Source organism: Oncorhynchus masou, chromosome 30 (assembly GCF_036934945.1).
Source record: "Oncorhynchus masou masou isolate Uvic2021 chromosome 30, UVic_Omas_1.1, whole genome shotgun sequence".
Lineage (NCBI taxonomy): Eukaryota > Metazoa > Chordata > Actinopteri > Salmoniformes > Salmonidae > Oncorhynchus > Oncorhynchus masou.
The window spans coordinates 66,003,239-66,015,329 of NC_088241.1; the positions used below are offsets into that span (position 1 = coordinate 66,003,239).

The 12,091-nt window shown below is 45.1% G+C and overlaps 1 protein-coding gene across 1 annotated transcript in view; it reads right to left on the reverse strand.

Moving 5' to 3' along the window:
* LOC135522950 (transient receptor potential cation channel subfamily A member 1-like) overlaps nucleotides 1-12,091 on the reverse strand; it is a 72,318-nt gene that overhangs the window by 12,534 nt on the left and 47,693 nt on the right. The window contains exons 13-19 of the mRNA XM_064949673.1: nucleotides 10,301-10,415; nucleotides 9,383-9,549; nucleotides 8,931-9,021; nucleotides 6,400-6,459; nucleotides 6,043-6,141; nucleotides 5,647-5,717; nucleotides 4,125-4,284 (exon numbers count right to left, since the gene is read on the reverse strand). Of these exons, the coding sequence (XP_064805745.1) occupies nucleotides 4,125-4,284; nucleotides 5,647-5,717; nucleotides 6,043-6,141; nucleotides 6,400-6,459; nucleotides 8,931-9,021; nucleotides 9,383-9,549; nucleotides 10,301-10,415 (763 nt within the window). The remainder of the gene's footprint in view (nucleotides 1-4,124; nucleotides 4,285-5,646; nucleotides 5,718-6,042; nucleotides 6,142-6,399; nucleotides 6,460-8,930; nucleotides 9,022-9,382; nucleotides 9,550-10,300; nucleotides 10,416-12,091) is intronic.

Sequence of the window (12,091 nt, forward strand, 5' to 3'; positions counted from 1 at the left end):
GACCTATGGGGTCTGACCAGAGACCTGTGGTCCCGAATTAGAGACCTATGGGTCCTGACCAGAGACCTATGGGTCCTGACCAGAGACCTATGGGGTCTGATTAGAGACCTATGGGGCCTGACCAGAGACCAGAGACCTATGGGGCCTGACCAGAGACCAGAGACCTATGGAGACTGACCAGAGACCTATGGGGTCTGACCAGAGACCTATGGGGTCTGACCTGAGACCTATGGGGTCTGATCAGAGACCTATGGGGTCTGACCAGAGACCTATGGGGCCTGACCAGAGACCAGAGACCTATGGGGACTGACCAGAGACCTATGGGGTCTGACCAGAGACCAATGGGTCCTGACCAGAGACCAGACACCTACTGACCAGAGACCTATGGAGTCTGACCTGAGACCTATGGGGTCTGACCAGAGACCAGAGACCTATGGGGTCTGACCAGAGACCTGTGGGCCCTATTCAGAGACCTATGGGTCCTGACCAGAGACCTATGGGTCCTGACCAGAGACCTATGGGGTCTGACCAGAGACCTATTGGACCTGACCAGAGACCAATGGGTCCTAACCAGAGACCTATGGGGTCTGACCAGAGACCTCCTGATCAGAGACCTATGGGGTCTGACCAGAGACCTATGGGGTCTGACCAGAGACCTAGGGGGTATGATTAGAGACCTATGGGGCCTGACCAGAGACCAGAAACTTATGGGGCCTGACCAGAGACCAGAAACTTATGGGGCCTGACCAGAGACCAGAGACCTATGGTTCCTGACCAGAGACCAGAGACCTATGGGGTCTGACCATAGACCTATGGGGTCTGATCAGAGACCTATGGGGCCTGACCAGAGACCAGACACCTATGGGGCCTGACCAGAGACCAGAGACCTATGGGGCCTGACCAGAGACCTATGGGGTCTGACCAGAGACCTATGGGGTCTGACCAGCAGACATATGGGGCCTGACCAGAGACCTATGGGCCTGACCAGAGACCTATTGGGTCTGACCAGAGACCAGAGACCTCCTGACCAGAGACCTATGGGGCCTGACCAGAGACCTATGGGGTCTGACCAAAGACCAGACATATGGGGCCTGACAAGAGTCCAGAGACCTGTGGGGCCTGATTAGAGACCTATTGGGCCTGACCAGAGACCTATGGGGCCTGATCAGAGAACTATGGGGTCTGACCAGAGACCTATTGGACCTGACCAGAGACCAATGGGTCCTAACCAGAGACCTATGGGGTCTGACCAGAGACCTCCTGATCAGAGACCGATGGGGTCTGACCAGAGACCATAGACCTACGGGTCTGACCAGAGACCTATGGGGTCTGACCAGAGACCTAGACCTATGGGGCCTGACCAGAGACCAGAAACTTATGGGGCCTGACCAGAGACCAGAAAGACCTATGGGGCCTGACCAGAGACCAGAGACCTATGGGGTCTGACCAGAGACCAGAGACCTATGGGGACTGACCAGAGACCTATGGGCCTGACCAGAGACCAATAGTGTCTGACCATAGACCAGACACCTACCTGACCAGAGACCTATGGGGTCTGACCTGAGACCAGATACCAGAGACCTATGGGGCCTGACCAGAGAACTATGCGGCCTGACCAGAGACCTTTGGGGCCTGACCAGAGACCAGAGACCTATTGGGTCTGACCAGAGACCTATGGGATCTAACCAGAGACCTATGGGATCTAACCAGAGACCTAAGGGGTCTGATCAGAGACCTATGGGGCCTGACCAGAGACCTATGGGGTCTGATCAGAGACCTATGGGGTCTGACCAGAGACCTATGGGGTCTGACCAGAGACCTATGGGATCTAACCAGAGACCTATGGGGCCTGACCAGAGACCTATGGGGCCTGACCAGAGACCTATGGGGCCTGACCAGAGACCTATGGGATCTGATCAGAGACCTATGGGGCCTGACCAGAGACCTATGGGATCTAACCAGAGACCTATGGGGCCTGACCAGAGACCTATGGGGTCTGATCAGAGACCCATGGGGCCTGACCAGAGACCTATGGGGTCTGATCAGAGACCTGTGGGTACTAATTACCTTTATTTTACTAGGCAAGTCAGTTAAGAACAAATTCTTATTTTCAATGACGGCCTAGGAACAGTGGGTTAACTGCCTGTTCAGGGGCAGAACGACAAATTAGAGACCTATGGGTCCTGACCAGAGACCAGAGACCTATGGGTCCTGACCAGAGACCTATGGGGCCTGACCAGAGACCTGCCGGGCCTGACCAGAGACCTGCCGGGCCTGATCAAAGACCTACAGGGTCTGACCAGAGACCAGAGACCAGAGACCTATGGGGTCTGACCAGAGACTTATGGGGTCTGACATGAGACCTATGGGGTCTGACCAGAGACCTCTTGACCAGAGACCTATGGGGTCTGACCAGAGACCTATGGGGTCTGACCAGAGACCAGAGACCTATGGCGTCTGACCAGATACCTGCTGGGCCTGACCAGAGACCTTTGGGGTCTGACCAGAGACCTATGGGGTCTGATCAGAGACCAGAGACCTATGTGGCCTGACCAGAGACCTGTGGGCCCTAATTAGAGACCTATGGGGTCTGACCAGAGACCAGAGACCTATGGGGCCTGATCAGAGACCTATGGGGCCTGACCAGAGACCTATGGGGTCTGATTAGAGACCTATGGGGCCTGACCAGAGACCTATGGGGCCTGACCAGAGACGTATGGGGCCTGACCAGAGACCAGAGACCTATGGGGTCTGACCAGAGACCAGAGACCTATGGGGCCTGACCAGAGACCTATGGGGCCTGACCAGAGACCAGAGACCTATGGGGTCTGACCAGAGACCAGAGACATATGGAGTCTGACCTGAGACCTATGGGGTCTGACCAGAGATCAGAGACCTATGAGGCCTGACCAGAGACCTATGGGGTCTGACCAGAGACCTGTGGTCCCGAATTAGAGACCTATAGCGTCTGACCATAGACCAGAGTCCCATTGGTCCTTACCAGAGACCTATGAGGTCTGACCAGAGACCAGAGACCTCCTGACTAGAGACCTATGGGGTCTGACCAGAGACCTATGGGGTCTGACCAGAGACCTATGGGGTCTGATTAGAGACCTATGGGGTCTGACCAGAGACCTATGGGGTCTGACCAGAGACCTATGGGGTCTGATTAGAGACCTATGGTGCCTGACCAGAGACCAGACACCTATGGGACCTGACCAGAGACCAGAGACCTATGGGGTCTGACCAGAGACCAGAGACCTATGGGTCCTGACCAGAGACCTATGGGGCCTGACCAGAGACTTATGGGGTCTGACCAGAGACCAGAGACCTATGGGTCCTGACCAGAGACCTATGGGGCCTGACCAGAGACCTGCGGGTTCTGACCAGAGACCTATGGGTCTGACCAGAGTAGTGCACCATATAGTGAACAGGGTGCCATTTCGGACCCAGACAATGATCTGGTCACAAGGTCACATGATTGTATCCTCCTCCTTCTGGGGAATGAGAGATGTGTGATGACATCACCCTGTTTGCATCCCAAATAGCGCCCTATTCCCTATAGAGTGCACTACTTAGAGACTGTTGTAATGTACTGCTTGAATCAATTCAATAACCTGCAACTTTGACTATACTTTCTATAGCAGCCTTTCCCAAACATGGTCCTGGGGTGCACATGTAGTTTTCTTTGCCCTAGTCTTGATGATGAGGTGGTTAGGCTATTTGAATCCGCCGTGTTGTGCCAGGGAAAACATCAAAATGTGCGACCCTTTGGGTCCCCAGGACCAAGTTTGAGAACCTTGCCTATAGCAATGTGTTGTTTATATAGCGTATACTAGCGAATGCATAATGTAAATCACTTCCATTCAACTGCTTGACCACTAGACATATACTAAGGCACGGTGTGAGAATCATGTCATTTTTATTCCCACTAGTAAATTGATACTAGCCAATCCATGATGGCAAGGTCTCACCCCCATGCACTTGCTGTCTTTTGTTTGTTAATAACACAAAGCATCTTCTCCTTTCATTACAATTTCTCCTAACACACACACACACCATTACAGCGGAGCCCACAGCACCTGGCATTTGACAGCCATGCAGCCAGTATTAGTGTACAGTACCTCTCTGAAGGAAATGGGCACCATGGTGACAGCTGTGGTGTTGTCAGGGCCGGTGTAGTCCAGGCTGGGTCTCAGGCTCACTATGAGGTGGGTGAGAGGAAGAAGACCCAGCAGGTACACAAACAGGTTCAGAAGGTGGGCAGCGCTCCCGTAGGCCACCCTGGAGTGAGGAAATAGAATAATCATAAAAGCCTAATGGGCCCTGGTCAAAATCAGTGTACTGTACTGTTTAGCAGGGGTTGGAACCAGTTCAGGGACCAGAACCGAAAACTGGAACAAAATTCAAGGAACAGAAACGGAACCTGGAACGAACGTGATCCATACTGTTCTGGAACAGAAATGTTATTTTTAAAGGCTTTTGAACTGGTCAACAACATTATTTTTGTACCGAGTTTGTGCTGCTACCTTGTTGTCTTGATACCGTGTTGTTGTCATGTTGTGTTTCTACCATGCTGTGTTGTCATGTGTTTCTGCCATGCTGTGTTGTTGTCTTAGGTCTCTCTTTGTGTAGTGTTGTGGTGTCTCTCTGGCCGTGATGCATGTTTTGGCCTACATTTTTAGTTTTAATCCCAGTCTTCGTCCCGCAGGTGGCCTTTTGCCTCTTGGAGGCCGTCATTGTAATTAAGAATTTGTTTAAATAAAGGCTAAATACAAAAGTTTATTAACTACAAAAAGGAAAGATGTGTTTTTAATTCTGTTGCCGATCTGCACACACAAGCTTGTTAGCTAGCTAGCTCAAAGGACATTCAAAGTTCCTCCTTACAAGCCACTCCTCCTAGATATAATTATGTGGACCTAATTCAGATAATGCATGTCATAACAAGGTGCCCAGCGCTTCAAGCCTCCCCCTCAATCCAATCTCGCTCTCATCTTGCACCATAGGCTACAATTGTTTGTCCATCACACATGTTAACAACTAGCTTACCTGCTCGATCCGCACTGATTGGTGAAGTAGTTTAATGAGCTAAATTTTTAAAAACAAACGTGATTTTACAGGTTAAAAAGGACTGATATAAACTTTTTGGGTGGTTCGAACCGGTTCAGAACTTTATGTTGCTGGCCGGAACAGTGGAAAGGAACTTAACAAATTATGGTTCCGTTTAAAATGAAACGATTGTGAAATGATTTCGGTTCCAACCCTTTGCTATACAGAATAGGTTTCTAGGGTAGCCTAGTGGTTAGAGTGTAGAGGTGGTAGGGTAGCCTAGTGGTTAGAGTGTAGAGGTGGCAGGTAGCCTAGTGGTTAGAGTGTAGAGGTGGCAGGTAGCCTAGTGGTTAGAGTGTAGAGGTGTCAGGAAGCCTAGTGGTTAGAGTGTAGAGGTGGTAGGGTAGCCTAGTGGTTAGAGTGTAGAGGTGGTAGGGTAGCCTAGTGGTTAGAGTGTTGGAATAGTAACCTGACAAGGTACAAATCTGTCATTCTGCCCCTGAACAGGCAGTTAACCCACCATCATTGAAAATAAGAATTTGTTCTTAACTGACTTGCCTAGTTAAATAAAGGTTAAAAAATGCTCTAAATACTGACCACTTCATCTCCAGGTATTTCTTGCAGACAGGGTGTGAGAGGAGCTCTATGCGGTTGTATTTCACCATGGCCTGAGAGAGAGAGAATAAAAGGTTGGCGAGTATTTGGATCATTGTATGTAAAAAATAATCTCTCTCTTACTAAAACATTTAACTCTAGCACACTGGTGATGCTTGATGCTTCCAACAGCTAATGGATATCTTGTACACCAACGTTTCTGTCCCAATAGACCTTCACCAGGCTGTTTTACAGAGAGGTGAAACCACGCTCTCGTTAGAACTCTCGCTGTTCACAGGAGCTCACTGTTCTGAACAGTACAGGCTTGCTTTTACACTAAATCTACAATAGAAGCTGAGGTAAAAAAAACATATTCTAATGTACATGTAGTGTTCTTACATTCAGAGTGGCCAGAGGCTGGATCTTCAAGCCTTTGTCTACCTTTGCATGCTTCGTCAGTGCTATTGGAGCCTGGAGCCACTGGAAATTGTAGTCGATCTACACAAAAGAAAGAAAACAACATTTCAAATTGTAAGAAACGTTCAGATTTGTATTTATTTTTTAACTGAAATCGTACAGGAGGGTTGCAAAATTCCAGAATCTAACCCAAAATTGTTCAGGTTTTCCATGAAATTCTGGGATATTTCTGGAATCTAGAGGGAATACGCAGGGAAATAGGGAATCCTCCAACCAAAATTTCTGTAAAACCAGGGAATTTTTGTGTAAAAGTGAATATAGAATGTAGAATATACTCACGTGGTAGTCAGGACTTCTGGTATCGTCGTCTGATTCTCTAATGCAGCGATCCAGAAGGTACTGAACAGATACAGGGAGATGAGGTGACATCACCTGGTTAACCTCCTGGTTAAACTAATGGTCACTCGGGATTTTCCTCCACGTTTATGTATTTGTAACAGTCAATGCACAAGCATATTATCATTAACCCTTATTTTATCAACTAAGTTGACTGAAAACTTGAACTGTCTAGTTTTTCAGCAATGACATGGGTGATATAATATATTTGTTCTCAGGACACCCATTAAATCAAATCAAATGTTATTGTGTAAAATACAGTAGGCTACATGTTACTCTCATTTCTCAATATATTTCTTCTTTCACCGACTTTAAAAAAAAGTTGAGGCTCAAACGTATCCTCACTAACCCTAACTACACTACACTACACTAACTACACTAACTAACACACTACACTAACTACACTAACTAACACTAACTAACTACACTAACTAACTACACTAACTAACTACACTACACTAACTACACTACACTAACTAACCCTAACTACACTACACTAACTACACTAACTAACACTAACTAACTACACTACACTAACTAACTACACTACACTAACTAACCCTAACTACACTACACTAACTAACCCAACTACACTACACTAACTACACTAACTAACCCTAACTACACTAACTAAACCTAACTACACTACACTAACTAATCCTAACTACACCACACTAACTAACCCTAACTACACTACACTAACTACACTACACTAACTAACCCTAACTACACTACACTAACTAACCCTAACTACACTACACTAACTAACCCTAACTACACTACATTAACTACACTAACTACACTACACTAACTAACCCTAACTACACTACACTAACTAACCCTAACTACACTACACTAACTAACCCTAACTACACTACACTAACTAACCCTAACTACACTACACTAACTAACCCTAACTACACTACACTAACTAACCCTAACTACACTACACTAACTACACTACACTAACTACACTAACTACACTACACTAACTACCCCTAACTACACTACACTAACTAACCCTAACTACACTACACTAACTACACTAACTACACTACACTAACTAACCCTAACTACACTACACTAATCAACCCTAACTACACTAAGTACACTAACTACACTACACTAACTAACCCTAACTACACTACACTAACTACACTAACTAACCCTAACTACACTAACTACACTAACTACACTACACTAACTAACCCTAACTACACTACACTAACTACACTAACTACACTACACTAACTAATCCTAACTACACTACACTAACTACACTAACTACACTACACTAACTAACCCTAACTACACTACACTAACTAACCCTAACTACACTACACTAACTACACTACACTAACTAACCCTAACTACACTACACTAACTAACCCTAACTACACTACACTAACTAACCCTAACTACACTACACTAACTAACCCTAACTACACTACACTAACTAACCCTAACTACACTACACTAACTACACTAACTACACTACACTAACTAACCCTAACTACACTACACTAATCAACCCTAACTACACTAACTACACTAACTAACCCTAACTACACTACACTAACTACACTAAATAACCCTAACTACACTACACTAACTACACTAACTACACTACACTACCTAACCCTAACTACACAACACTAACTACACTAACTACACTACACTAACTAATCCTAACTACACTACACTAACTACACTAACTACACTACACTAACTAACCCTAACTACACTACACTAACAACACTAACTACACTACACTAACTAACCCTAACTACACTACACTAACTAACCCTAACTACACTACACTAACTAACCCTAACTACACTACACTAACTACACTACACTAACTAACCCTAACTACACTACACTAACTAACCCTAACTACACTACACTAACTAACCCTAACTACACTACACTAACTAACCCTGACTACACTACCTAACCCTAACTACACTACACTAACTAACCCTAACTACACTACACTAACTACACTAACTAACCCTAACTACACTAACTAACTACACTAACTAGCTACACTACACTAACTACACTAACTAACCCTAACTACACTACACTAACTAACCCTAACTACACTACACTAACTAACCCTAACTACACTACACTAACTAACCATAATTACACTACACTAACTACACTAACTGACCCTAACTACACTATACTAACTACACTAACTAACTACACTAACTAACTACACTACACTAACTAACCCTAACTACACTACACTAACTAACCCTAACTACACTACACTAACTACACTAACTAACCCTAACTACACTACACTAACTACACTACACTAACTACACTAACTACACTACACTAACTACACTAACTAAGCCTAACTACACACTAACTACACTAACTACACTAACTAACTACACTAACTAACTACACTACACTAACTAACACTAACTAATTTTACCAGGAATGTTGGAGCAAACCTTGCAAGACTCTGGCAGCAAGTCAACCAAGTCCAACACTGGACAACGATGGCCAGCATCACGTTTGAACATACTCAGGATGTGAGTACATCTGTAAAACACAAACAACAAACACACACACATGAACATGTCTTTATCTGGAGGGCCTGTGATCCTCTCCTTGTGATTGGACCAGGAGAAACCCATGGCAGAGAAAGGTTAAGGACCACTAGACTAGGGTTGTAAAATCCCAGTAACATTCCCAAAACCTGCAGGTTTTCCAGAAATATCGTTTAGACAACTAATTTTGGGTAAATCACCAGAATTTCGCAACCCTAAGCCCACTGGACTAACCCATTGGTCCCCTAACACTGCCCCCTGCTCCAACCTCTGTCTTTTTGAAAGAGGGTCGAGTACAATGTAGAAGAATGTCCGTGGACCGGATCAATAAAGTATTTGTTTTCTGGACTGACCTGTCACTGTCGATGATGGCATTAATCACGTCCTTTCTCCCATGTTGCAGTGCTTCGTGGAAGAAGGAGGCGTGGTTCTTGTTGAGGCTGATCTCCGCCCCTCTCTGGAGCAGCAGTCTCACCGCTGCTACGTGACCCTCCCGGGCTGCCAAGTGCAGCGCAGTGCTCTGATCACAAGAACAACAACAACACGATTTGTGAATTCAAATCATCAACGAAACAGCACATCACCAGGCATGTTTATCCATTCATTCATTCAGTATCTGAAGAATTAAAAACATTTAAAAATGAAGAATTTGGTTTCCAAAGAGGGTGCTTATTGCTGTTAGAATGTCTGGCTAGGCTACACATCATGATTGTTTTGTTTTGTGTTTAGTTTTATTTTGTATACTTATTGGCTAAAAACGGAAATATGTTTACAAAATTGATTTGTCCTGAAACATAGAGGTTGTCTGAACGAAACATTAAGGTTGTCTGAATGTAACATTAAGGTTGTCTGAATGAAACATTAAGGTTGTCTGAATGTAACATTAAGGTTGTCTGAATGTAACATAGAGGTTGTCTGAATGAAACATTAAGGTTGTCTGAATGTAACATAGAGGTTGTCTGAATGAAACATTAAGGTTGTCTGAATGAAACATAGAGGCTGTCTGAACGAAGCATAGAAGTTGTCTGAATGAAACATTAAGGTTGTCTGAATGTCACAGAGGTTGTCTGAACGAAACATTAAGGTTGTCTGAATGAAACATTAAGGTTGTCTGAATGAAACATTAAGGTTGTCTGAATGAAGCCTTAAGGTTGTCTGAACGAAGCATTAAGGTTGTCTGAATGAAACATTAAGGTTGTCTGAATGAAACATTAAGGTTGTCTGAACGAAACATTAAGGTTGTCTGAATGAAACATTAAGGTTGTCCGAACCCCATCCTCATCCAGCTTGTCCAGTAGTTTGATGTTGGTGGCCAGGACGATCTTCATGGTCTGGGTGTACCCCTCTGACGCTGCATGGTGTAAACAGGTCCTCCCTTTGTAATCACTATGGAAGAGAGAGACAGATAGACAACACTGAGGAATAGACAGACAGACAGACAACACTGAGGAATAGACAGACAGACAGACAACACTGAGGAATAGACAGACAGACAGACAGACAGACAGACAGACAGACAGACAGACAGACAGACAGACAGACAGACAGACAGACAGACAGACAACACTGAGGAACAGCCAGACAGACAGACAACACTGAGGAATAGACAGACAGACAGACAGACAACACTGAGGAATAGACAGACAGACAGACAGACAGACAGACAGACAGACAGACAGACAGACAGACAGACAGACAGACAGACAGACAGACAGACAGACAGACAGACAGACAGACAGACAGACAGACAGACAGACAGACAGACAGACAGACAGACAGACAGACAGACAGACAGACAGACAGACAATACTGAGGAATAGACAGACAGACAGACTGTTAATGGAATTTATATGAATGACTAGAATAATCCACCCTGAAGCCATATAATCGTATGAAATTGATTAGAATGATGTATAACCATAGTCTGTACAATATGTCTATAATAGCATCTTAAAAACCAACTGTCGGTGCCGACCTTGGATTCTGTGCCGACCTTGGATTCGGTGCCGCCCTCGGCTGGGGTCACTAAGAGTACTTCCCAGGGTCTCCCTATCTTGAGGGAGGATGGGGAGTAAGTCTCACGGAATCCCTAATCTTTGTTGGTTGGGTAGCAGGACATTGTGTGCTAATGTTAGTGGGAATGTGTGTGTGTATGTTAGTGGGAATGTGTGTGTGTATGTTAGTGTGGAAGTGTGTGCGTATGTTAGTGTGGAAGTGTGTGCGTAGGTTTGTGTGGAAGTGTGTGCGTATGTTTGTGTGAATGTGTGTGCGTAGGTTTGTGTGGAAGTGTGTGCGTGAGAAGTCAGTATAAAATGAATTATTTTGTACAACAGACCAGAACGTTGCCGTGAATAAACATTTGAGTATTGAAGACTGGGCCTCTGTTTCATTTCAATCAGTATCTTACAAATCCTGATGAGCAGACTGAGTAGTTTAATTGAATTGGTTAATGAACATTGAGAACATAATTCTCATGACAGAGACTGCACTAATGAATGGAGAGACAGACAGACAGACAGACAGACAGACAGACAGACAGACAGACAGACAGACAGACAGACAGACAGACAGACAGACAGAGAGACAGAGAGACAGACAGACAGACAGACAGACAGACAGACAGACAGACAGACAGACAGACAGACAGACAGACAGACAGACAGACAGACAGACGGCACTAGGGACAAATACAGCAGGACTTTGTCACAATATCACACTATGACATCCTGCTGTGTAGAGTTGCCACTGCAGAAATATAATGAATGGAATGGGCTTGGATCCTCTAATCCTGGCAATTTGACTGGTAAACTCATGGGACCACTCCCAATGGCTGCCTGTGATGCAGTCATTTCTATTGTAATGTAGATCAAATTATGTTCAAATTATGTTAACTAACTGACGTGGTTCATGCAATGGAATGTAGTTTTTGTTATGTGAGTTGATTCAACAAGTCACAGATTGATGTGTCCACTTCCTGCTTTACCTTCATGCTTTGCTTCTCTGTGCAAGTATGGGTAACTGCCTCCATCGAGTATGTCTGGAAGTGGGCGTGTCAACAGAAG